The 23,308-nt window shown below is 43.1% G+C and overlaps 4 protein-coding genes across 6 annotated transcripts; 1 reads left to right on the forward strand and 3 right to left on the reverse strand.

The window, feature by feature from the left end:
- Positions 1-4,471: 4,471 nt before the first annotated feature.
- On the reverse strand, positions 4,472-7,551 carry spata4 (spermatogenesis associated 4). Its single transcript, XM_067247910.1, has 6 exons — positions 7,240-7,551; positions 6,994-7,123; positions 6,750-6,868; positions 6,321-6,541; positions 5,441-5,551; positions 4,472-5,280 (listed from the first exon to the last, which is right to left on the reverse strand). Exons 1-6 carry the CDS (start codon positions 7,338-7,340, stop codon positions 5,189-5,191), a joined length of 774 nt encoding a protein of 257 aa, XP_067104011.1. The 5' UTR covers positions 7,341-7,551; the 3' UTR covers positions 4,472-5,188.
- A 65-nt stretch (positions 7,552-7,616) lies between these two features.
- asb5a (ankyrin repeat and SOCS box containing 5a) lies at positions 7,617-12,636 on the reverse strand. The gene is made up of 7 exons (XM_067247909.1): positions 12,390-12,636; positions 11,423-11,502; positions 11,039-11,146; positions 10,700-10,850; positions 10,130-10,264; positions 8,982-9,173; positions 7,617-8,760 (listed from the first exon to the last, which is right to left on the reverse strand). The coding sequence occupies exons 1-7, from the start codon at positions 12,583-12,585 to the stop codon at positions 8,633-8,635; spliced, it is 990 nt and encodes a 329-aa protein (XP_067104010.1). The 5' UTR covers positions 12,586-12,636; the 3' UTR covers positions 7,617-8,632.
- Positions 12,637-13,229: 593 nt separating this feature from the next.
- neil3 (nei-like DNA glycosylase 3) lies at positions 13,230-18,062 on the forward strand. Its single transcript, XM_067247930.1, has 10 exons — positions 13,230-13,415; positions 13,536-13,645; positions 13,874-14,008; positions 14,330-14,543; positions 15,095-15,169; positions 15,276-15,442; positions 15,920-16,089; positions 16,430-16,844; positions 17,329-17,503; positions 17,598-18,062. Exons 1-10 carry the CDS (start codon positions 13,314-13,316, stop codon positions 17,760-17,762), a joined length of 1,728 nt encoding a protein of 575 aa, XP_067104031.1. The 5' UTR covers positions 13,230-13,313; the 3' UTR covers positions 17,763-18,062.
- A 202-nt stretch (positions 18,063-18,264) lies between these two features.
- Positions 18,265-22,281, reverse strand: aga (aspartylglucosaminidase). Of its 3 annotated transcripts, none has more exons than XM_067247745.1 (9): positions 21,956-22,281; positions 21,386-21,539; positions 20,889-21,001; positions 20,582-20,694; positions 19,929-20,037; positions 19,660-19,735; positions 19,066-19,173; positions 18,609-18,686; positions 18,265-18,467 (listed from the first exon to the last, which is right to left on the reverse strand). In XM_067247745.1, the coding sequence occupies exons 1-9, from the start codon at positions 22,053-22,055 to the stop codon at positions 18,401-18,403; spliced, it is 918 nt and encodes a 305-aa protein (XP_067103846.1). In that variant the 5' UTR covers positions 22,056-22,281; the 3' UTR covers positions 18,265-18,400. The 3 variants fall into 3 exon arrangements, with proteins under 3 accessions (XP_067103846.1, XP_067103845.1, XP_067103847.1); XM_067247744.1 differs by having other exon boundaries at positions 18,553-18,686; XM_067247746.1 differs by lacking the exon at positions 19,066-19,173 and having other exon boundaries at positions 18,553-18,686.
- Positions 22,282-23,308: the final 1,027 nt, after the last annotated feature.

Consider the following 23,308-nt stretch of genomic DNA (forward strand, 5'->3'; position numbering starts at 1 on the left):
GGGGTGGAGACTGTTGCCAGCGCAGGTGCTCAGAGGGGAAAAAATACACAAACAAAAAGCAGAGAATCTGGACTAGAACACAGTCTATCAAAACAGATCCTCACACTCTGACCAGAGAAGAGAGGGGTGTTTCTCTGGAGACTTCTCCCACCCGGCCATACCCAGCCCACCCTGACAACCCCTCTTCTTCTGAGAAAATGGTTAAGTCTGTCAGCCCCCCTGGCTATGTTCTGCTGCATTAACCGAACCTCTCCTTCATTGGAAAAAATAAAGATTTTACGAAATCAGAAAAGGGATTCTCCTAATCTTGTTAGTCATACAGATTCAATTACATCATGACAAAGACATTGTCATGGGATTCTTATCATGTTTTTGCATGTATGTATTTATGTATGCATGTATGTATGGATGTCTGTGTGGATGGATGGATGTAGTTTGAGTATATATAAAGTGTACGTAGCACTGTGCATTACAGCACTACTCTGAAGAAGGGATGTCAGGATGGATAGACAGTTATAGTTAAGTTTCAACTTTATCGTTGTGTATTAAAAACATAATGAAATACTTGTGTTCTGGCTCTCCCTGCCTTAACACAAGAGAAACAGAATCCCCCCAAAACAAGTTGGATGGATGAGTGAATGAAAGGATGGATATGTGAATGGAAGGGTGGATGTGTGAATGGTTAGATGGATAGCAGATGGATGGATGGATAAATGCTAGAAAAAAAAACATAACAATTCTTGAAATATGAGAAAGATTGGTGAGGTTGACCTGTCTTAAAGGAAATGCCATAATATGGAAAGACGTACAGGTGTTGCAACAAGCTGACATTCAGGCATGAAGGTGAGAACCTGTAGCGTGCTCTGCTGTTACTAAGTGAAACCAAAATGGATTACAAGTGACGAAAGGTAGAAGGATCACATGCTAACTATTAATTATGCAGAGCATTTGGTAACATGACGTTACATCATAGACAAAAACGGAAATCTAAGATCATCTGATCCTTGTTACTAGGCTGACAGGTGACTGAGAAAAAGGTAAACAAATTCAAGTAAACAAATCCTAAATTCCTTTATACAGAAGAGTATGCAGTGAAAACGCACGCAAGGGAAGGCCTACTCTCGCCAGCTCCTCACAATGCTTGGCTATATTTAACTTTGCTATTGAGAGAATAAGTGTGGCCACTGTCCCACGGAGGTCTCCTCATCCACAGGCCCAAGTTCAGCTGTCTTTTGTCTGTCAACATTTTGATATAAGACCATTTCCTTCCAAATTCATTTGTCGTGTTGTTTATGGTGATTGTTTGGTTTGATGAAATTTGATTTAATAAAGGAGGCCTGTGCAATCTACACATGTTAGATTTGCAGTAATTTACAGCATGAATGGAATATTCATGCTGTTTATTACTATCCCAAGTGAGACTGTGCAACATTTCCAGAAAGCTTCTGTAGATTCAGAGTGCTTAAGAGCACCTTGTAACTACCAAATAACACAGTATGTCTCTGTTTCACCAAATGTAATAAATAAAAATGTAATAAATATGCAAATGCACAGGAGCTGTTCATCAGTTATTTGTAAGCAAATACAGCAGCATCTGTTGTGAAAGATGCTACAGCACACACACACACACACACACACACACACAGTGAACACATACAAAGAACACATACACAGAACACAGGCACACACACACATGCAGTGACACAAAGCGCCCCACCCGTGGCCTGGATAATGCTGCCTCACACAGGCTTGTGTGGCTTTGTTAACGGGGGTGGGAGATTTGCTGTTGGGGGTTGGGGATTTTTTCTTCTTCTGGGGAATCCTTTAGCCCACAAGCCTCAGAATACCCCATGGCTAGTCTTGTTCCTGTCTATGCTTTCAATAAAGCTCTGACCCCCCCTCACCCCCCTTGCGCGCCCCCCCTTCTCGCGCCTCCAGCCCGCCCCTCCCTTGACTGCTGCTGTGTTAAGCACGCTGGCTAGCACCGCGGAGGGAAAGAGGTGCCAGATGGCCAAACAGAGAGTGAGGGCATCTAGGTAGATGCATCTCTCATCAGCTAGCTGGCATCTCAGACGTATGGAATGATCTGTGTGTTAGTGCGTTTGTGTGTAATCAAGCGTGAATGTGCGTCTCTAATTCTATAGGTGTACGTACAGGAGAAGGGTACATGACTACATTCTGTCGTGCGCGCGTGAGTGCTCATTACTGTAGGCCTAAGTGTTGTGTGTGTTTGTGTGTACGTAAAATGATATTGCCAGCGCTTGTGCTCATCAACAGAAGGAGCCAAAGAAGCTCACAGTAAGCTTATTACCGTCTCCTCCTCGTTCCCCAGTATGTTCGACTCGCTAGTTGCCATAGCAACCGACCCCCAGATATTGTTCAATAGAAAAAGGCGGACAGATATGGAATAAATAAAAACATCAGCCCTCTAACCCCGGACACTCCCTTTTTTTCACTCTACACATGAAACAAACAAAACATGAGATAGAGAAGCTTTATCGTCTATAATTTGGTTTTATTTAGAACGTTAGCCTATCTTCCTATTAAATCGATATATTTAATAAAATGGGATTATATTGGTTCGGCTATTTAGTGTTTAGGGAATTCATTTTTAACAACATTGAATTGTTGAAGAAAAATGCTATTCTCATGTTGCCTAATATAGGCCTAGCCTACTGCATGGTTTCTTGATCAATTGTGCAGTTACATACAGTGGTCTAAGCTATTGGCTAATGTAATGTTAAACTCAACCCCCCAAAATAAATAAATAAAATTCCAACAGTGATAACTAGGCAACCATAAAGAGAGGTGTTTGGGAGCTAAAAGTGTGTTCCCGTCCAACGAACGAGCCAGACACTGGAAGATTCAGGAGGTCAACATTTACAGCCCACTAGCGACAGAAGCTAACTTCTTAAGACTGCAGTTCCCTTTGACAACCATGGCAACAAGACTTGGTCTAACGGAGATTTATTTTAGCTCAAGTTTGAAAGTGAAAGACACTTATCAAAAACACCGGGATGGGGGGTAAGATGGGCTATACATGAGTCACGTTGCATATCTATTAAAATGCATAGCACTTAAAAAATTAAATATTTCACAAATGCTTACGGTAGTTTGTGGATCTGCTGGGTTTTAAACCAGGGGAACTGAGAATGATAGGCTATGGTATTGCTACACAGTGGTTAATACGGCAACCGCAAATTTGAAACAGGGCATGAAGGTTTAGCCAATATGAAGTATAAATACATTTTTTTCTAAATAGATAGCCTAGTAGCCTACTGCAGATTGTATTTATATCTAGAGTAGGCCTAAAGTAATTCATTTTCAATAGTGACTTTAAAAATTCCAAAGTCCATAATGTCCTTTGCTTTGACTGGCAGAGGATTTGGGATATACAGCACCATTGAACTTCACAAGGGGCTACTTCAAACAAAGTGTTCCCGATAAAATGATAATTATCAGTGTCAGGTGAGTCTGGTATAGATCATATCAACACATCATTGTTACAGGTTAAACCTCTTACACCACATGGGCTGCTGGGCCAGCAGCCAACAACACTTATCATCTTGTCATGTTTTTACAGTACATTTACAGCTCAATTGTAAATTGAGAACCACAGGGTGGCGAGAGATTTACAGGATGAGCTGTGGAGCTCTTCCAGTCGAAGTGGGCATGCTTTCAGTTAGCGGTAATCAGACTACTCCTATCCCAGGTACACAGCAAGAGAAACATCAGTCTAAAAACCTTCAGCCCAGCTGGAAAAAATCAATCAGCTTTATTTGGATAAGGGCCTATAAACGAGTTATTGGTGAAACGTGTATTTTTAATAGAACTGTGGTGTGGTGCTTCAGCTGTGTTAAGAGGGTTATAGGAGAGGTTTAGTAGATAGTTTTTAACATTATATGAAGAGGTTAGAACTTTTACAGTATATGGGTGTAAATAGACTGTCATATTATTGGATATGTGATAAAAAAAACTAAAAAGTATAACCTACAGAATTAAATATGAAAGCTATGCACGGAATGTGTTTATGTGAGTTAATTGCACTCTGTGGCAAGTACTAATGACCCGGCTAGGCCTACATAAACACTGTCACAACATTGACATAACAGATGTCATTACCACTAATTAAAGTTGATATCAGCCCATGGCCCATGCCTCTAAAACATGATGCAAGCTACCGCCACTATGAATCATTTGTCTTGGAAACGGCTGTCTGGGAAATGGGCATATCTAAAATGGTTTTGTCACGACAGCTGTGGCAGTTAAAAGATCAGGTAAACATTTGTGACAAGAGGCTTTTCCCCTGATAATCTAAGCCTGGTTTATCCTTATCCCTGGGCACTGTCTGAGACATGCTGCCAGTGGACTACGATGTCAACAGTCAAGAATGTCTGTGTTCACATGTGTATAGCCTGCATGCTATAGCAGGTACACTGGAGACCATGACAATCTAAATAAAGGTAATGTCCACAAAGTATTTATTGTTCCTGTTGGAAAAATTGAAATAAAGTCCATTGACAACTTTTCAAACAAAGCACAGATGTCAATCTTCCAGCTGTAATCAACAGTATCAGACACAACATTGACATGCAAGGGAAATTAGTGTCGGTTGAACTAGAAAAAGAATGTGAGAATATATATCTGCACTGTTTCTACATGCAGAGACACCAACATCCCTCCACATCTTTTGTGAAAAACAGAGCCATTCAGTTATGTACATTTTATAAAATCTATTGCTGATGCTTACTTCGATTTTGATTGCAACACCCTTGATTTAAACCAGACAGAGCACTGCCACCTACTGGTAGAACGGTGTACAACGTCGTGGGGAGAGAATCCTTTTGTTTCCAACTGTGGTATGTGACTGGTGACACACACCATACTGCTATAGCTTAACCTGATTTATATAAAATATATTGTATTCTATATTATCTTATTCTATATTATCTTATATTTGATCTTGTATCCTCAGTTAAATTCATCTACAATGTTAGGAAAGCCTGAAAATCCAGTCTAAAAACCTGCACACAAAAGTAAACTACTTAGGTTGATAATACATGAAGGCTTTGTTGAATTACTACCGTCTATTATTTCACCATATCTATATAATCTTTAGAGGACTTCAATGTGAACCTATAGTAACATATCCAGATATTTATGGAGTAAAATCTCACGGTGTGTTTTTTTAATTGGACAAGGAGCGCCTGTTTGGTTGGTGCACTTCAATCTCCTTGAAATAGACGTGGGGCTTGCTTCTGACAGACGAGGGACAAGACTCTGAAAACAGGAAATGGAAAAATCATCGTCTCACAAAATATATTTTTATTTTTACTCTCAAAAGAAAAGAAATAACTCTTTAAATGTTTACAATACATAAAAAGATCATTGTATAAATGAGTTAAACCAGGCTGTGTACATTGAGCTCCTACATACGTACTGGTCCCACTGCTGACTGATGCGCTGGTCTCCAGGTCCGTGTTTCCGTGGCGACGTGATGGCGGCAGTCGAGCCACCAGTGCTTCTAAGGTGGGCTTCCTGTTGAAACGCTCTGCACACAGTGTACAGTATCTACTAAGTAATGTGTCCCCAGCCTGGCTGACATTTTCCTAACATTTCACACGCTCGTATTAAAAGATCTACGGGGGGGAAAAGAAACCTTCATCAGTGACTGACTTGACTAAAAAGACATCCAGACTCACTAGTATTCAGATTTCAGAGATGTACATCCAGACTCACTGGAATTCAGATTCAGAGATGTACATCCAGACTCACTAGGATTCAGATATATGCATCCAGACTCACTGGGATTCAGATTTCAGAGATGTACATCCAGACTCACTGGAATTCAGATTCAGAGATGTACATCCAGACTCACTAGGATTCAGATATATGCATCCAGACTCACTGGGATTCAGATTCAGAGATCTACATCCAGACTCACTAGGATTCAGATTCAGAGATCTACATCCAGACTCATTAGGATTCAGATTCAGAGATTTACATCCAGACTCACTAGGATTCAGATTCAGAGATCTGCATCCAGACTCACTAAGATTCAGAGATATGCATCCAGACTCACTAAGATTCAGAGATATGCATCCAGACTCACTAGGATTCAGAGATCTACATCCAGACTCACTAGGATTCAGAGATCTACATCCAGACTCACTAGGATTGAGATTCATAGATCTACATCCAGACTCACTAGGATTGAGATTCAGAGATCTACATCCAGACTCACTAGGATTCAGACTCACTAGGATTCAGAGATATGCATCCAGACTCACTGGGATTCAGAGATCTACATGCAGACTCACTGGGATTCTGTTCCCTCTCTGCTGCCCTCTGCTCCAGGTGCATGTGGATGATGGCCTGCACCTTCCTCTGGTTGGTGGTGATGCTGGGCTCAGCGATGAGCTCACTCAGTCGCAGGTTGGTCTTGATGGCCTTGGAGGCTGTGGAGCGAGCCACCATGGGCAGCATCTCCTGGTACCCTCGGTCAGAGAAGTCAAGCTTGTCCGTCTGGAAGCTTCTGATCCTGGAGAGAGAGAGAGAGAGAGAGAGAGAGAGAGAGAGAGAGAGAGAGAGAGAGAGAGAGAGAGAGAGAGAGACAGAGAGAGAGGGGGGGTTAAGCAGCAAATGTTAAGTTATGGGAATCGGGGGTAAGGGCATTTGACTGCAGAATAAGAGATCACAGGTTTGAACATGCCAGCAATACTGTTCTCCAGTTAACTTGGCAGATTTACCTTCTGTTGGTCAACACTGTGTAAATCTCTTGCACCAGCAGCTCAGCAGCTCCTGGTTTACAGTGGATGCTGCCATCAATAGCTTCCTTCAGCAACTGTATGTTCTCCTTCTGTAGAAACTGCAGAGGCACAGATGGATTATATCACATAGGGACTACTAGAGCATCAGCGAAAAATGATAGCTTTGCAACCATGTTCACTGTCTTACATTGTAGTGTTATTTGTCCTTTCACACTGGACTTACCCTCTCTATTTGAGCCCAGTTACCCAGTTTAGTAGCAATAGAGGTGCCATTGTCATACGAGTGCATAGTAAGGTGCTCAGGATAATACCAGGAAAATATTTCTGCCACCAGATAGCCATTAGAAAAATCTCTGAGGAGAAATTAGAAAAAAAGAAATCTTAAAGATCATATTTCATTAAATAAAGCTAAGTAACTGGACAATTTTTATATAAAACTGGAATATGTTATCACCTATTATGTGCCTACCTGCGCACATTCTTTGGTGAAAACGACAAGTCAAGGGTTTGTATCCACTTCAGTACTTCTCGTGGTAGCCCAGTCCTTTTAGGAGTTTGTGGATATGCCATGACAAAGTTGCAATATTTGCGTTGAAACGTTTTCCTATAACTACTTGCTACGCAAGTGCTGTAGATAAACTAAGTAAACTAATCGAATACTAATTAATCACATTTACTAGATAGAAAGCTACATAGCCAGCTAATTTCATTTTTGATACGTAGACATTTTAGTGTTTACAACTCCATGACAACGGCCTCTCTTCTTCTACCTTTCGCGGTGAATGCGTCAGAGCGAAAATAAGCATTGTCGCTATCTAGTGGGTATATAAAGACAAGACATGGCCATGTTCTTAAGCGGTTTACTGGTAAATCCAGGACACCCTATGTTGTGACCACACCGTGCAGCAGTTTTCAAAACGGTGGTGTGTTGTCTATGAAAGCATGTGCACACATACATAAACATATGAACCATTTAACTGTTGCACTCTATTTCATCAAATAATGGCCAGTCCCAGAATGCAGAAACATATCATCGCAGCACTGCATTATGCCTTATTAATAAAAACACCTATCTGAAAGAAAATTGGCTATATGCACACGACAGTGATAGCTACTTATTCCCCGGAAATAAATAGGCATGTCTAGGACCCGACAGATTGTGCGGCTTCTCCAACATTGAGATCGCTCCCGTTTCCAGATTTTTGTTAGAAATCCAAATGTTACATTATCCATAGGGAATACATATGACCAACCAATTATTTATCTGTTAACATTAATGACTAGCAAGCAAGCTGACAATCACATAATTGATTACATTATCATGTAGCTAAAAATGGCTAACTATCCAGCCTAGCTAGCTCTAATGTTACCGCTAAAATCACATAGCTAGCTAGCTACTTTTACTGTGGGAGTTAAATAGCTTAATTCTTACCTTTGTAATTGTCGATGTAGCTCAAAATGTAGAATTTGAACCCCTTTTCCCTCTTGCTAAAAGGGCAGCAACATAGAATCCTATGAACATCGGTCATTTTGAGAAGATCACCCAAACTCGGTCATTTTGAGAAGATCAACCAAACTCCTCAAACGCCATTTTGTGAAAGAACTAACACAACTGCTAGCTACCGGAAATTGTCGGCCCGGGTTATGCAACATGCACAAGTCACGTTTCTAACTTCGTTGGAAGTTCTATACCTGGCCTATTTCCCCCTTGAAATACGTTTCACTGTCGTGTGCATATAGACAATTAATTCCAACCCTAATACAGTGTTTCGGTAGCTCAACTGCACAAAAACTCAAATTATTTATTCAAGTGTCCGTCAGTCGAAAACAGAAAACGATGCTTATTTTTCTGTGCTGGTGCGTTATCTGTACTGCAGATAGTTTTTGACTGGACTGGGCAGAGGCAGTAGGGAGATCAGGTGGAACCGATCACGGCCGACACTCTCTCGGATGCACTGGCGGCAGAGCTGGCTGAGCAGGCGAGGCGTGACTGGGGGAAGAAAGAGGGATGACTGAGAAGTGGGAGAACAGCAGAACATCGACTGGTAAAATAAGTTTAACCTTTTACTTTTTTTATTCTGAAATACAGTCAAGACAAACTAGTACTGGAGATGGTATTTAAAATAAAAATTTGTTTTTATTCCTTATACTTCGTACCACCATATTGAACAGGATTCCTTAAAAAAAAAACAGCAGTTCTGGGTTACTGACCCTCGTAGAGCATCAGGAACCTCTCTGTGTGGCTGCCAGGAGGAGATACATCCACCGGCCTCTGGAACTCCAGGTTCCTGGCATTGATGTCAGCCCCAAAATCCAGCAGCATCTTCACCATGGCTGTGCAGTCCTTCTGGGCAGCAGCGTGTAGGGGCGTCTCCAGGTACTTACCTCTCTGGACATGGGCTCCTGTGGTGAGGAGACACATCAGGACTGTCCAATCAGGGCCGTTCAATCCCACACACTGGAGAACTACACTTCTGCCGTTTTTTGTTGTTTTCATTGCTTCAACCCCATTTGTAACCAACCTGATTCAGCTAATCGACCAAAAAAATCATTAGATCATAGGTAAGCTTTGGATCGAAGGCACACAGGGTGTCGGCTCTGCAGCGACAGAGCCAGACAGCGCTGAGTTAAATCGTTTATGATTTACATTTACATTACATTTAGTCATTTAGCAGACGCTCTTATCCAGAGCGACTTACAGTAAGTACAGGGACATTCCCCCCGAAGCAAGTAGGGTGAAGTGCCTTGCCCAAGGACACAACGTCATTTGGCACGGCTGGGAATCGAACTGGCAACCTTCAGATTACTAGCCCGACTCCCTCACCGCTCAGCCACCTGACCCCCTGACTCCCCATGATGCCAGGCAGACGGAGGACGACCTGGGACAGACCTCACCTTCCCTCAGCAGCATCCTGGGACAGACCTCACCTTCCCTCAGCAGCATCCTGGGACAGACCTCACCTTCCCTCAGAAGCATCCTGGGACAGACCTCACCTTCCCTCAGCAGCATCCTGGGACACACCTCACCTTCCCTCAGAAGCATCCTGGGACAGACCTCACCTTCCCTCAGCAGCATCCTGGGACAGACCCCTCACCTTCCCTCAGGAGCATCCTGGGACAGACCTCACCTTCCCTCAGCAGCATCCTGGGACAGACCTCACCTTCCCTCAGCAGCATCCTGGGACAGACCTCACCTTCCCTCAGCAGCATCCTGGGACAGACCTCACCTTCCCTCAGAAGCATCCTGGGACAGACCTCACCTTCCCTCAGCAGCATCCTGGGACACACCTCACCTTCCCTCAGAAGCATCCTGGGACAGACCTCACCTTCCCTCAGCAGCATCCTGGGACAGACCTCACCTTCCCTCAGCAGCATCCTGGAACACTCCAGCTCCTGAAAGACGCAGGCGGTGTAGAGCGGCGTGCCCAGGTGAGGAATGTCCATGTCCACATCCGCTCCCCACGCCACCAGAGCCTCCACACACTTGCTGTGGCCTGCACAGGGACAGGGGGAGTTAGGACATCCTATTTAGGTGGGTTTAGGTGCAGTTCTATGGACATATGTGAAGCCCTCTGGGACATGGCTCTTGATGCTACACAAATACGATTTGATTTAGTATGAGATGATTAGATTCAGTTTGGGTAAAGCTCTGTGTAGCATTTGGCTGCTGATGGAAAGATTGCAGGTTCAAATCCCCCCCTTCTATGTGAAGCATTGGATGAAAGCGTTAATTAATGCATTACATTGTTTCCGTTATAGTCTAGTTAGAATAGCTTAAAAAGTAAAATAATAACATCTTTTCTTTTAAGCAGGGGCTTAAGTGTGACCGTGCTTCGTTGGGTGCATTGTGTACTTTTGTTTTGGCCTTCTATTTCAATTAGGTTTACTGAATAAATGCACTGTTCAGTCGCTTTGCCTGTGGAGCGTACCTCTGCTGGTGGCTTCGTGGATGGGCGAGGGCTGAAACAGCGGGGCCTGTGGCTTAGCCCCCCTCTCCAGGAGCAGGTCTGTGCAGCTCACACTGCCCACGAAGCACGCGTTGAACAGGGGCGTCCTCCCGTCTATGGTGGTGACGTTCACCTGCACAGAGTGGGGTGTCAGCTTCACTTAAGCGTGATGCGGAGACTATCCAGAGAGGAGAGAGCACTCAGGTGTTAGACAGCTGAATTTCTTTAGATTTGCTCTTCGCCATTCGATGAAGAGAGAATCTACTCGGTGTCATGAACATGCTGTAGGTCACATCTGCTGGTGTCTGGGTTGTGACTCACATTGGCTCCTGATTCGATGAGGAGCCTGGCGCAGGCTACATGGTTGCCCAGACAAGCATCATGAAGGGGGCTCACATGGTCTATGGTAAGCACGTTAACATTGTGGCCCTGTAGATTCAAGTAAATACGATGGAAGTATATTCACATTTTGTTTTCACATTTTGACACTTTAAGACAATAAGCGCATGTAGAAAGTACAGCAGAATATCAAGGATCAGAGTCAAGGAACGGTCTGTATTTACCAAGTTTGTGTTTCGTATGTCAAACACCAATGATTAAGAGCAACACACAGCTGTGACATATTCGGCGGAAGCGACTCACAGTTCAGTGAAGTAGATCGAAAGCATTAATCCCACACATTGACAGTTCACGGGAGTAGCTGACCTGTAAAATGAGGTTCCTGAGGACAAGGAGTCGGCCTTGGCTGGCTGCGTCATGTAGAGGAGACCGGTCGGCCCAGGACCCTGAAACAGGAATAACATCAACAAATACTGCAAACAACAAGTATTAACTCTGATAACTGACAGAATTAAGGCGGAGGAACGTCAGCTGTTGTCATTGACTGGAGTGCTACACTTTTGAAACGAACACAACCATAGAGATGTTTCGTGAATATACAAACATAAACATTTGTCATCAAACAGCAAAATGTTATCAAAAAAAAAATATATATATTTTACAGCCTGCCGTTAACCATGCACAGTTCACTCACATATTGTGTCGAATCAGCCACATGGATCACCAAGTTAATGATATTTACAGATAAATATTAGATACATCCTATTATGTAACAGCACTGTAGGCTAACTCCACTTTACAGACTGACCTACCTGAATCAATATCCAAAATAACTCCACAAGCATTCCAGACAGCATCATCAGCATTGCCATTTCCCTCCATTTCATTCAAATAACCTTAAAACCTTTTCCCAAAAAGAAATTACTATCTGGAGAGTGGCATCCTACCAACAGTATTGCTCTAGCTACCTCATCTGAGAACCGTGATCTAGGTTGATGCTAGCTGTTCATTCTTCACCACAGAGAACATGCATGTTTGCTAACAGACTGGTTCTGCGCGTGCTTTTTGGGCTGGTCGCTCAATCCCTCCAGTTCCCCTCCAGCTCCCCGGCTGAGTACCAACAGTAAGTAGGCCAAGGGGTGGGACCCCATGGCTGTATTCTATTAATACATTGGGGGACGAGACTAAATGTCCAGCCACTGCTGCTGTATGTTTTGTTTTTACACATTATCCTTATTCCTTTAGTAACAACTACTGTTGGCATGAGAGGAAGGGATTATCTTCATATGTATGGTTCTAAAACACTACAGAGGCATGACACAGTTGTACTCACCCTGTCGTTGACCATAGTCATAGAACTCTGCAGATATCCTGGCAGCCTCCTTTCTGTTCCCACGGATGACGTAGAAGTAGGTGAGCAAGTTCAGGCTTATCTTCACAAAGAGTTTGAAGCAGAACAGTGCCAAGATGCTGAGGTAAACATTGGACAACTGGGCCACAAAGGGCTTGTCGGTACTCTCTGCCGGCATTGCCCTCTGTTAGTTAGGGTCTCTCTACCACAGGGGATCATGTGCCACTGACTCCCAGTCTGGTTTCCCCTCAGACACCTACTGGTCCTGATTGAACAAGCTGGTATAACAGTGCAGCTGCCGTTGTGCCTGTGTGAAAATATTTTAGCATTCTCCTATTTCTAAAGAGGGGGTTGAATATTCTGTGATTTAAACTTTAATTTGTGATAACCAGGAGGGATATTACATTGTAGAAGTAATGGAAGGAGAAAATTATTAAATCGTGTACACATTTTTTCATGAATGCTTGTGGGTGTTTAATAGGATACGTGTTGGTTTGATAAAGAACCGTGATTGGGTTGAGTTTAGTCATACCAACTAAACTTATTGTAGTATTCAAGCACAACATTAAATAACCTATTTAACCGCCAGAGGGCAGTGCAGCACAACATTTAGTTTTAGTCAAAGTAATACACACAAATGGTCTCATACAGTGTATTAAACTTACTGTGATGTGGTGTTGACAGGCTTCACAATGATCATTATTTTCGTAGAAACGCAAACGGAAGGAATCGGTTAATCAAGATAGTTTCCACAATGTCACGTGATACGTGATGCCACGACTGTCAGCAGTGAGCCCGCGGGATTTAGAAATGTGGCGGGTCGTTTGGTTTCGTTGTTAACATACCAAACCTAGGAGAGAAACAAGCTTTTATATATACCATTTGGATAACAAATCCTTTCTGAATATGGTTGAGGGGCCGGGTTGCACGCTGAACGGAGAGAAGATTCGTTCGAGGGTCCAGCAAGGACAGAAAGTTCAAGAATTCCGAAGTCCGACGACGAAACAGGTGTGTAGACTAATGAAAGAAGTGACAGAATAGCTAGCGTTATCTGATGTAATGCAGGCTACAGTAGCTGAATTAACTGATAAATGTGTGTTGCTAAAACAACCGACGACGTATTTGCAGAGAAATGACCCAAATAAAGGCTCGTTCCAGATCCTCACTGGGTGTCAATACACTGGAGTTGCTACCCTGGGAAAGGAACTGTTCTTATACTTCGGCCAAAGAGCGTTGAGGTATGAAGTCCATTAAACTTACGTTTATCATGGAGCTATGCACTTAAAAAATAAATGTAAAGTATTCATTTAGCAGACGCGTTTACATAAAGCCTCTTAAAGTTGCAGTCAAATGCATGACCACTGAACAAAATTACCCATCTACACCAACAGTATCGCTAATATGTTAGGCTATAGACTACTGATCATTTACCGCTTAAACAAAGCTGTATCTCATGTCTTTGACAGAGTTCACTTTGGTATGAATGGTTCAATGCGTATAAACCCTGCCAAGACTCAGGGCAGGAAAAGCCTTAGTCCGATGCTGGAGATCCACCTCACCAGAGACGTAATCTTCCTCTTCGACTCCACAGCTGAAATCAGGTAGGCTAATTGGCATAAGGTTTGTTCCACCGTGTCCTCTTGAGACAGTTCGTTTCTGGACAATAACCATAGTGATACTGTTGGGACTGTGTACTTGTCCAGGATTTTATTCAATTGAACCTTTTTTATCATTTGTTTTTCAACCTTTCGAAACTAATACATTTTAAGAACACATTCCCCTCCTCTCCCCCCCCCAAAAGTTAGTCGTGTTTTGTGTGAAACTTTTGTTATGACAACACAGTGAATTAAATACAGCACCACACCTGAGAGTAACTGTATTTTGCTGTTGGGTTTGTCCACTAAAGGCATGTTTGTGTGCAGGCTGACAGAGGACTGTGAGCACAGACTCCGGGCCATGCAGACCCTGGATGTGTGCTCACCCCAGTTCAGTTCCTACCGTGCAGAGGAGGTGGTTCGAGGACAGAGAGACAGGATGCTCTGTGATGTGCTCCTGGACCAGACCGTCCTGCCCGGGGTGGGGAACATCATTAAAAACGAGGCCTTGTTTGACTCGGGCCTTCACCCTGCAGTAAAGGTATGCAACTGTCGTCGTTGTTGCACTGTAGAACTGTAGAATGTTGTATTATTTTTTCACTGTGCCTGGTTGCTGAGATGTGGTTACTACACATTTACCAGCCAGGTAAATACAGACCGCTGATTGACTCTGAAGACTGAAATACTGTTTAGAACTATAGTATGTGCTTCAGATTGGTGATCTACTGTACTTTTGATATGCACTATTTGTACGTTGCTTTGGATACAAGCAAAATTATAAATGTAACAAGTTTTAGGTTTGATAGCGACTCAAAGTGGAGACAGATGTGTCACCGTAACAGTGACTGAAGACATCGACCCGAACGTTTGGAGAGTATATTGTGTGTTCACTTTTGTAACATTTTATTTAGCAAATGTTTTTTTTTAATCCAAAGTCACATGCAGTAGAGAAGGGTGAATTTGAACCTGCAACCTCTTGACCTGCAGTCAAATGCTTCACCACCGAGCCATACCCCTCTTGTTGTCAATCATAGCACAATCCATATTTTATTGATTTATGACTGAGTTCCTTTTTTTATTTTTATTTTTTAGATCAACCAGCTGACTGATGAACAGGTCCACCATCTAGTGAAGATGACACGTGACTTCACCCTCCTGTTCTATAAGGTAGGGCTCCCCTGGGCCTGCTCCTCACCGCTAACTGCAGGCCCAGTCTCGTAACCACTCAGTCACTTAAACACTTTGTCTGCCTGTCTTCTCATTTCTGTTCAAGTGCCGCAAATCGGGCTCTCCTCTCCACAAACACTACAAAGTCTACAAGCGTCCTCAGTGTGGCCAGTGCCGAAACACCATCACCGTCTGTCGCCTTGGCGACAATGGCAGGATGACGTACTTCTGTTCGCGCTGTCAGAGCGCCGACCCGGGAGAGGTCGACCTGAGGTGAACCTGTGACATCAGATGTGTGGGGAATATTAATCAGAGGGTTTGCGAGCCAACCAGAGCGGAGGGGGGGAGGGGAAACGGTGAGGTCTTGCATCATCTCTGATGTAATTGGAGTTTATCATTCACTGTAGGTGGATAAGCCTGCTGGGAAGTAAGAGGTGATGATGAGAGATTGAATGTGCATAGCGAGTGTGGACTGTGCTTGTCAGACAGGCGCAAACTCTGAGCTTCCTGGTGTCTGTTTGAGGAAGGCATTAAAGAGGGTTTGAGTGTAAAGCTCTACAGCACAGCTCACAGATAAAGCCTTTTGTGGACCGTATCTCCATTCCAACTCATAATTTTTTCCAATGTTCTGTGTGTTTTCAAGCATTATCTGTGCTAAATGCGTTCTTTCCACAATAAATTTCATTATATTTGTGCGATACACCAGAGCCTCCCTGACACGTGTTAATCTTCCTGATTTTACATTTCTAGCAAACTTCCCGCAAGGAACAGCTTACTGGACTGGGCTTACCGGGCGTCTGTGGAAGCCAGCGATGCCGTGGCCAAGAGAGAGGAGGAGGAGTGGGCCTGTGAGCTGTGCACCCTGGTGAACCAGCCAGCGGTGAGGACCTGTGAGGCCTGCCTCACTCCCAGGACTCAGGGTGAGCCGTCAGCCTTGTCCTCAGCGGGCACCACCCACTTCAAACAGCGTTTACATTTAGTCATTTAGCAGACGCTCTTATCCAGACTTAAAGTAAGTACAGGGACATTCCCCCGAATCAAGTAGTGCCTTGCCCAAGGACACAACGTCAGTTGGCTTGACCGGGAATCGAACTGGCAACCTTCGGATTACTAGCCCGTTTCCCTCACCGCTCAGCCACCTGACTCCTTTTTACACAATCCATTCACGTTCGTAGGTGATATTCAGACACTAGGAAGATGATATTCACTGAGGTGGTGGAATGAAACAAATTGACATTTGTGCCCCCTCCTCCCTCTCAGTCCCTACAGACGAGCGCAGCGTTGAGGAGGCTTTCTTCACCAGAGATTTAATCAAGTACCCTTGCAATGCCTTTTCAAAACCACGAGAGGAGCTCAAAGTCAACCGCAAGGCTGCGTTTGGAAGCACCACCCTTGTTTTTACCAACTTGTGCAAAAAGCCAAACCAAGCGGACTCTCCTTTTTCCCCAGCCAGCAGTCATCTGAATTCCTTGGCGGGGGAGAGAGGTTTAAATAAACACAACGTCTGCCAAGGGACAACAAGTCCCAATTATGCCTCTGGTGGCTGGCAGAATAAAAGCACAGAGCTCTCCAAAAGGGAATCGTTGGCCTCCTCCAGTCAACCATCTAAGAAAATGAGAATTGATCACAGTCCTTTTCCTGGTAGCAAAGCTCACAATGGAGCATGCCGTGTAAGGTGAGTGATGGGTGCACTCAGCTATTCATGAGTAAGAAAGTTATAATAAGGCAAGTTTTTTACTTCGGGGAGGTAAGTGGGATAAAAAAGCATCCGACAGTGGAATTTTTAATGCGGTATTGTTATAAAAGTGCCGATTGATGAATAGCCACATCTGGGAATGCAGTAGTGTGGGGCAATCTCCAACAAATCCTGATGTTTTTACATTTTACATTTAGTCATTTAGCAGACGCTCTTATCCAGAGCGACTTACAGTAAGTACAGGGACATTCCCCCGAGGCAAGTAGGGTGAAATGCCTTGCCCAAGGACACAACGTCAGTTGGCATGACCGGGAATCGAACTGGCAACCTTCGGATTATTAGCCCGATTCCCTCACCGCATGTCCACATGGTGTCTCCTTGATTGGTTCGCTGAAAATACCAACAGAAGGTTCTGGAAGCTGCAGAAATGAAGACATGTCTTATACCCTTATATCTCCATCAGCTCCTCCCAAACCAAAGCACCAAATGAGGAAACACAGGGTGTTCCCACAATCCCCTGCTGTACTTCCCATCAGTGTCCCTGTGTCCTCCGCGTGGTCAACAAGGAAGGAGAGAACAAGGGCCGTCAGTTTTACAACTGCTCGCTCCCCAGAGACAAACGCTGTAACTTCTTTGAGGTGAGAGAGAATCTACATACACCCTGAATATAATGAACATAATTTAACAGCTAAATGGTGATGGAATCCTCCGGTCTCTCTCTGGTTCTTTCAGTGGGCTGATTTACATTTCCCCCTCTGTAACCATGGGAAACGCTGTCTCAGGAGAACTGTGCTCAAACTGGGGCCTAATAACGGACGAAACTTCTACGTCTGCAGTTTCCTGATGGGCAAGCAGTGTGACTACTTCCTGTGGGCAAGCAGTGTGACTACTTCCTGATTGGCAAGCAGTGTGACTACTTCCTGTGGGCAAGCAGTGTGACTACTTCCAATGGGCATGAAATTGGCCAAGCTGTTGAAACAAGTAGCTAACTTTAAGAGATTAAGAATATTCAAGCGGAAGGGTTACAAGTTTTATAACGTTCTTATGTTTCCTTGTGGTAAGAGCTGATGGGTCGATGCAATTAATAAATTTTCGCTTGCTTATTCATGTAGCATTGATCATGTCTTTGCATTTGTTATGTCTGGTGTGCCGTACAGCATATTTGACAAGCAGTCTTGAATAAAATTTCATTTTACATTGAGAGAAATATCTCATTATGCAGGATTTCTTGCACTGTTAAGGAAGGCCACATTTCAGGTGTTTCATCTTATGAAATAATGTATACCATTTGAGCTGTGAGTCCATTCAAATGTCATAATACTATAAAAGATTTATTCAGTTTAATTGTTGATCACACCTTTTAATCACTTTTCTAAATCTACATAGAAAACAAAGGATATCTGTCAAAAGATCAAGTCTGATGATTCTTAAAATAATTTTCAATTAACATAATTGATAGTAGAAAGTAGCATAAAACCCAACATATTAATTTTTTTTAAAATCAAAAACAGTCCACAGATTTCAGTAATGGTATGTTAGATTGAGAGTCTGACACCATGAAGGAGAATTTGGAGAATCCAGGAAGCTTGTTGCAAGCAGCACCTTTTGAAAACGAGAGGAGGGGAAGCAAGCTCAGTTCATCTATTTTTGTAACTCACATACTTCGGCTAGTCCTAACACCACTCACCATAATGACCAGTTGTGTTGGCACAGATGACGGCCCCAAAGAATTCTGGGTAATACCTCTTGATCCTGGAGATGGCTGTCTTGCAGGCTGAGGACGGGGCTGCTCCAGTCCTCATCAGCTCCACAGCCAGGAAACTAGGCTCAGTCAGAGAGAGAGAGGACTGTTACTGGGGCTTTCATATCCTTCGACACCTCAGGGGTAGAAGTAGCCACAGCCCTGTCAAATCTCATCATTGGTTCAGCGTTGACCGTTCTGCCTTAGCTGTGGTCGAAAGAGATGTTACTGTTGCACTGTGTCTTGCAAATAAGACAGTTCCTTGGCGCTAGTCCACAGTCCTCAGGCCACTTTTAAAACTGCACTTCTGGCCCACGATTGTCTCCTATCACTAAAGTACATCCAACTCAATCTACTGCACTCAAGTACATCCAACTCAACTCACTTTTTGTTAGGTGTGTTGTTTCCATGCTGTGTGTGTGCTGGATGAGTGAGGTGTTGGAGCAGATCGGGCCCAACCTGGGAAGGAAGCGCATCATGACGTCTCCATCTCCGGTGGCGGCCGCGCCCCCTGCGGTGCTGTCGGCGTAGGCGCCCGCTCCTGCTACGGGCGAGTCTCCAACACGACTACAGGGCGTGTCACACAACACCGGAACATTCTGTTGTTTAACTGTAACTTGTTTAACTGCATGCTCTTATGGTTCTTCCCTTTGGCACTTATTTGTTTTTTCACAATGTATGCTTCATGTTTTGGCTGCTCGCAATGTTGGGGGCTATCTCGTTGTTATGATCAGTGACCTATGCTCTTTCTTGGAAGTCGCTTTGGATAAAGGTGTCTGCTAAATGCATAAATGTAAATTTTACACTTTGCCAGCGCTCAACAAAGACGGTCTTGACTTCAAATGTCTCTTGTAAATACGGCTCGTCAGGATTCATCATCTTGATATGGCCCGTATTGAGGAGTGACATTTGAGTTGCATTTGTTTACTGTCCTAGTTTGTTCCGTGTGGCTACTAACAATAACCATAACAAGGGATCTGATTTACTGTAGTAAAGGCCATCCAATCACCATGCGACTCATATGGGATGTATGAAATGTATATTTTGATGTACCCTGGGATCTTGTGGTTTGCTCCATTGGTGGATGTTCCTGCTGCCACATGACCATCCTGACCAATCGCAATCATTCCTATTTTGAATGAAATATACACAATTATCAACAAATAATTGCATTTTAAATCTGACAGTATTATTTGTAACCATAAAATAACTTAAAAATATGCATAATATTTAACATCGGATTAAAAGGCACAAAAACACTATACTGTCTTAGCAATACAAAAGCAAATGTCTACGTTTTCAACACCAATCATATATTTTACCAATAGTGTCATGAGCATGTATGTCAATTTGGCGTTCTCTCTGTCTTTGCTTCGACATGGCTCTTGGCTTGTATGGTCCACAGTTCTTCGAAGGATCTGGAAGAACACTCTGTTGAATATAAAATGAAGATAATGTACACACCATGTATAATGTACCATCTGCCACAAGTTTGAACTCACACCGTTTTTGACTTGATGCAGTCGGTTATGCTAAAACAAAAGTATACATGGACGTGACTTACGTATCCGACCTGCTACCCAGCTTGGTGGTAATGTATGCAGGCTAGCTGAGGACGAGGCTGAGTCAGATCTCTACAGGGCTTTGATAGTGCCAATGCTAACAGCATGTTGGGATCAACAGTCGTCGCTTTCAGGCAGCCGTCAATGCATAATTCATCCAGCAGTCAGAGTTATTCATAGATTTTAAAGATAGGAGGCGATGTACTTTACTGTTTCCCTGACAAGATTGCACGGTTTTGTTGAGGGATGTACGGTGCTTCGTTCTTTCGACAGTTTGGGCGGTATTACAAAACATTGAGATGAGGATAACTGAAATTCATCCTGCATGATATTCTGAATCTCAAATTAGGTGTTAAGAGTTATACCTAATACTTTATTTAAACTGTATGAAGCTGAAGCTATGAAATGCACACCTTCCGATAATTGGGTTGGCAGTTGTCCTTCAGCCACTGTGTGAAAATACTAAGAGATTTGTTGGTGGTCAGGTCTTCTGCTGTGAAGCCCATATTCTCAGCAAAAACCGAAGCTGTAAATAAAACAAACAGAGATCAGACTTCACAGAGGTCTGTAACACACCACATATTATATTTGATACAGTACATCCACATAGCCACTGAGGACTCATTTTGAATGTTAATTATTAACAAATACTCGTTTACGAATCAACCTACTAGATGTAATTTCACATCGAATACTAGTTCACCCTAACTTTAACAATACCTGACTCTCCGACTAGGAATGTGTGTTCAGTGTGTTGCATCACCGCTCTGGCTACTCCAATAGCGTTCTTGATTCTCCTCAGGTCCGCTACAGCCCCAACCTCCATCGTGTCCCTGCAGAGTAAGACAGTTCATCACGGGTGGCTGCACACGATTATCATGCGAAAAGGAAGACATCTACAATCCCAAGGCCATTATATGGCTGTAATTGACTCGCAGTGGAGTTTTGGATCAATTCCATTTCAATTCCCCGTAAATCAGGAGGAGTCGGACACAACAAAAGCAGCTGAAACTGTTCTTTACAGCAGGAACTCTGTCTTTACCCCACAAATTAAATTCCAACCGAGGAGATTGAAATCCAAGCACCCCAAAAAAATCCTACTTTAGGGTATAGCCTACTCTGGCATTCGCTGAACTTTGATTTAGGACAACAACCATTTGGATTGTGGCAATGTTCTCAGTGATGCATGAGATGAACGGGTGACGCTCACGGCTCACCCGTTCATGATCATGGCGTCCAGGGTGGTCTCTCCGTTCTCGTCTGGACTTCCCCCAAAGCCCACGCTGCCGTCACACTGGTCCACCTCGCAGCGGCTACAGCCCTGCTCCACCGCGTCCAGTACCGACCCTCCGGCTTGCAGGACGCTCCACGCTTCGGATGACAGAAACAACAGCAAAAGTTAGTACAGTCCAAACTTTGAGTTGTGTGCAGGGCCTAATATAGTGTGTTGCATAAGCGCTTACACAACAGCACCTTCAGTTTGACCTAAAGGGATTCTCATTCTTATTCAATTAATGACTGTGCCATATCACCATTTGGACACTGATCCGTTTGCTTGCTTTGAGGATTAGAAAGCCAACTGGTGACATGCTGAACAGCTTGCAATTTGCAAATCAGTGCCAAGACAATTTCAGAACAATTTGGGGGAACAGTTGAATCCCAATCCTTTTGTGAGTTTTGACACCAAAGTTGCTTTTCATTGTTGGTTATAAATAAAGACGCCTGAAGAGGTTTTTATACAGATAGAAACCTATACTAACTTGTATAATGTGAAAGTTTAGCATTACCTGCGGACGTAGCATCTCGAAAGGGCCACGTGTTAATGACAAGAGGTAACGTTGCATGTCCAAACGGCAACATAAAAATATAAATCAAGAATGTAGTCATTTTCCTCAAGTTTTGTTTAAGTTTGCTAATTTCGGAGGAGAAAGTGCTACCTGGCTAAAAGGTAGGGTAGAACGACAAAATGCTTCTTATGCGAGCTGTGCATCTATTCTTCTTAAGAAGGCAAAGCTGGTCCACGGCAGTTTAGTTTTAATAATGAAACATTTTCGTTTTAAGTGTCTGTCTCGATCAAATATTATAATTGTGAGTACATTTCATGTTCATCCATTTCTATTTCCTTGTTTTGTCACATGACATGAAATCATCATCTTCATTAAAGGGCCAGTGCATTCAATATAAATCCGATCTCTTAAGTTTTCGGTGTTGAGGTATAGGGGAACAGATCTTTGCTTTTCAAGTTTTTATTGGAATGAATTACATGTCATGCTTAAAAAAATATGGCGTAGCTGATCAATTTGTTTTTGTTGATTACTGGATATTAATCAATTACAACGATCACTGTCAATGAACAACTTGCTGCACAGATGTCCATAATTAAATCCACCAAAATGTAGACGTAACTAACTGTTGAATAGTATATGGATTTTCCAGTAAAGTTCCATGTGAAACTATGTAATTATTGGTTAGACTTTCAGTGAGTTAATCTAATTCAGTGACACTTTCACGTTGTCTGGCAGTGACTCACATGCTCTGTAGCTTTGGTGTGAATCAGCGCGTGCTGAGAAAGGAACATTATTTTCAATCTCAAAGATCGCTTTGAGGAGGAGTCAGTTTCTTGAGAACAGAAAACAGTCGATATGAATGTATCTTCTGATTTCTGTCAAACCCGTCGCTACAAAGCACAGGCCAGGTAGACTGTAACAACACAATATAGTCTAACCTTGAGAAATGAACTCTAATAGCCTATATCCACTATTCCATTATTCATATAAAAAAAAAATTCTTTCATATTTTATTCATTGATATTTCTGTTAGCGAGGTAAGTCAGTACTGTTGTTACAAGGCGTCTGTGGGAAATCAGGGAGGGGGACAAAGGAGGGAGTCTTCTGACTTTTTCCTGTTATTGATTGAAATTAAATAGCTCCTGCTAAAGGGAATTGCCCTTTAAAGAATAACTTTATCAATCACAGTTGCCCTTTGAGGCAATTTCATGATGTCCGCCTAAGCTTTCTCGATGGCACTGCACTTATGAGCACGAAGCAGCAATGTCTAAATAGATATTTATCTTCCTTATGTGAACATATGTTAATGAACTTATGTTCTTGGATGAAATATTACGGTTTAGTTCAATTTGT

Source organism: Osmerus mordax, chromosome 12 (assembly GCF_038355195.1).
Source record: "Osmerus mordax isolate fOsmMor3 chromosome 12, fOsmMor3.pri, whole genome shotgun sequence".
Taxonomy (NCBI): Eukaryota; Metazoa; Chordata; class Actinopteri; order Osmeriformes; family Osmeridae; genus Osmerus; species Osmerus mordax.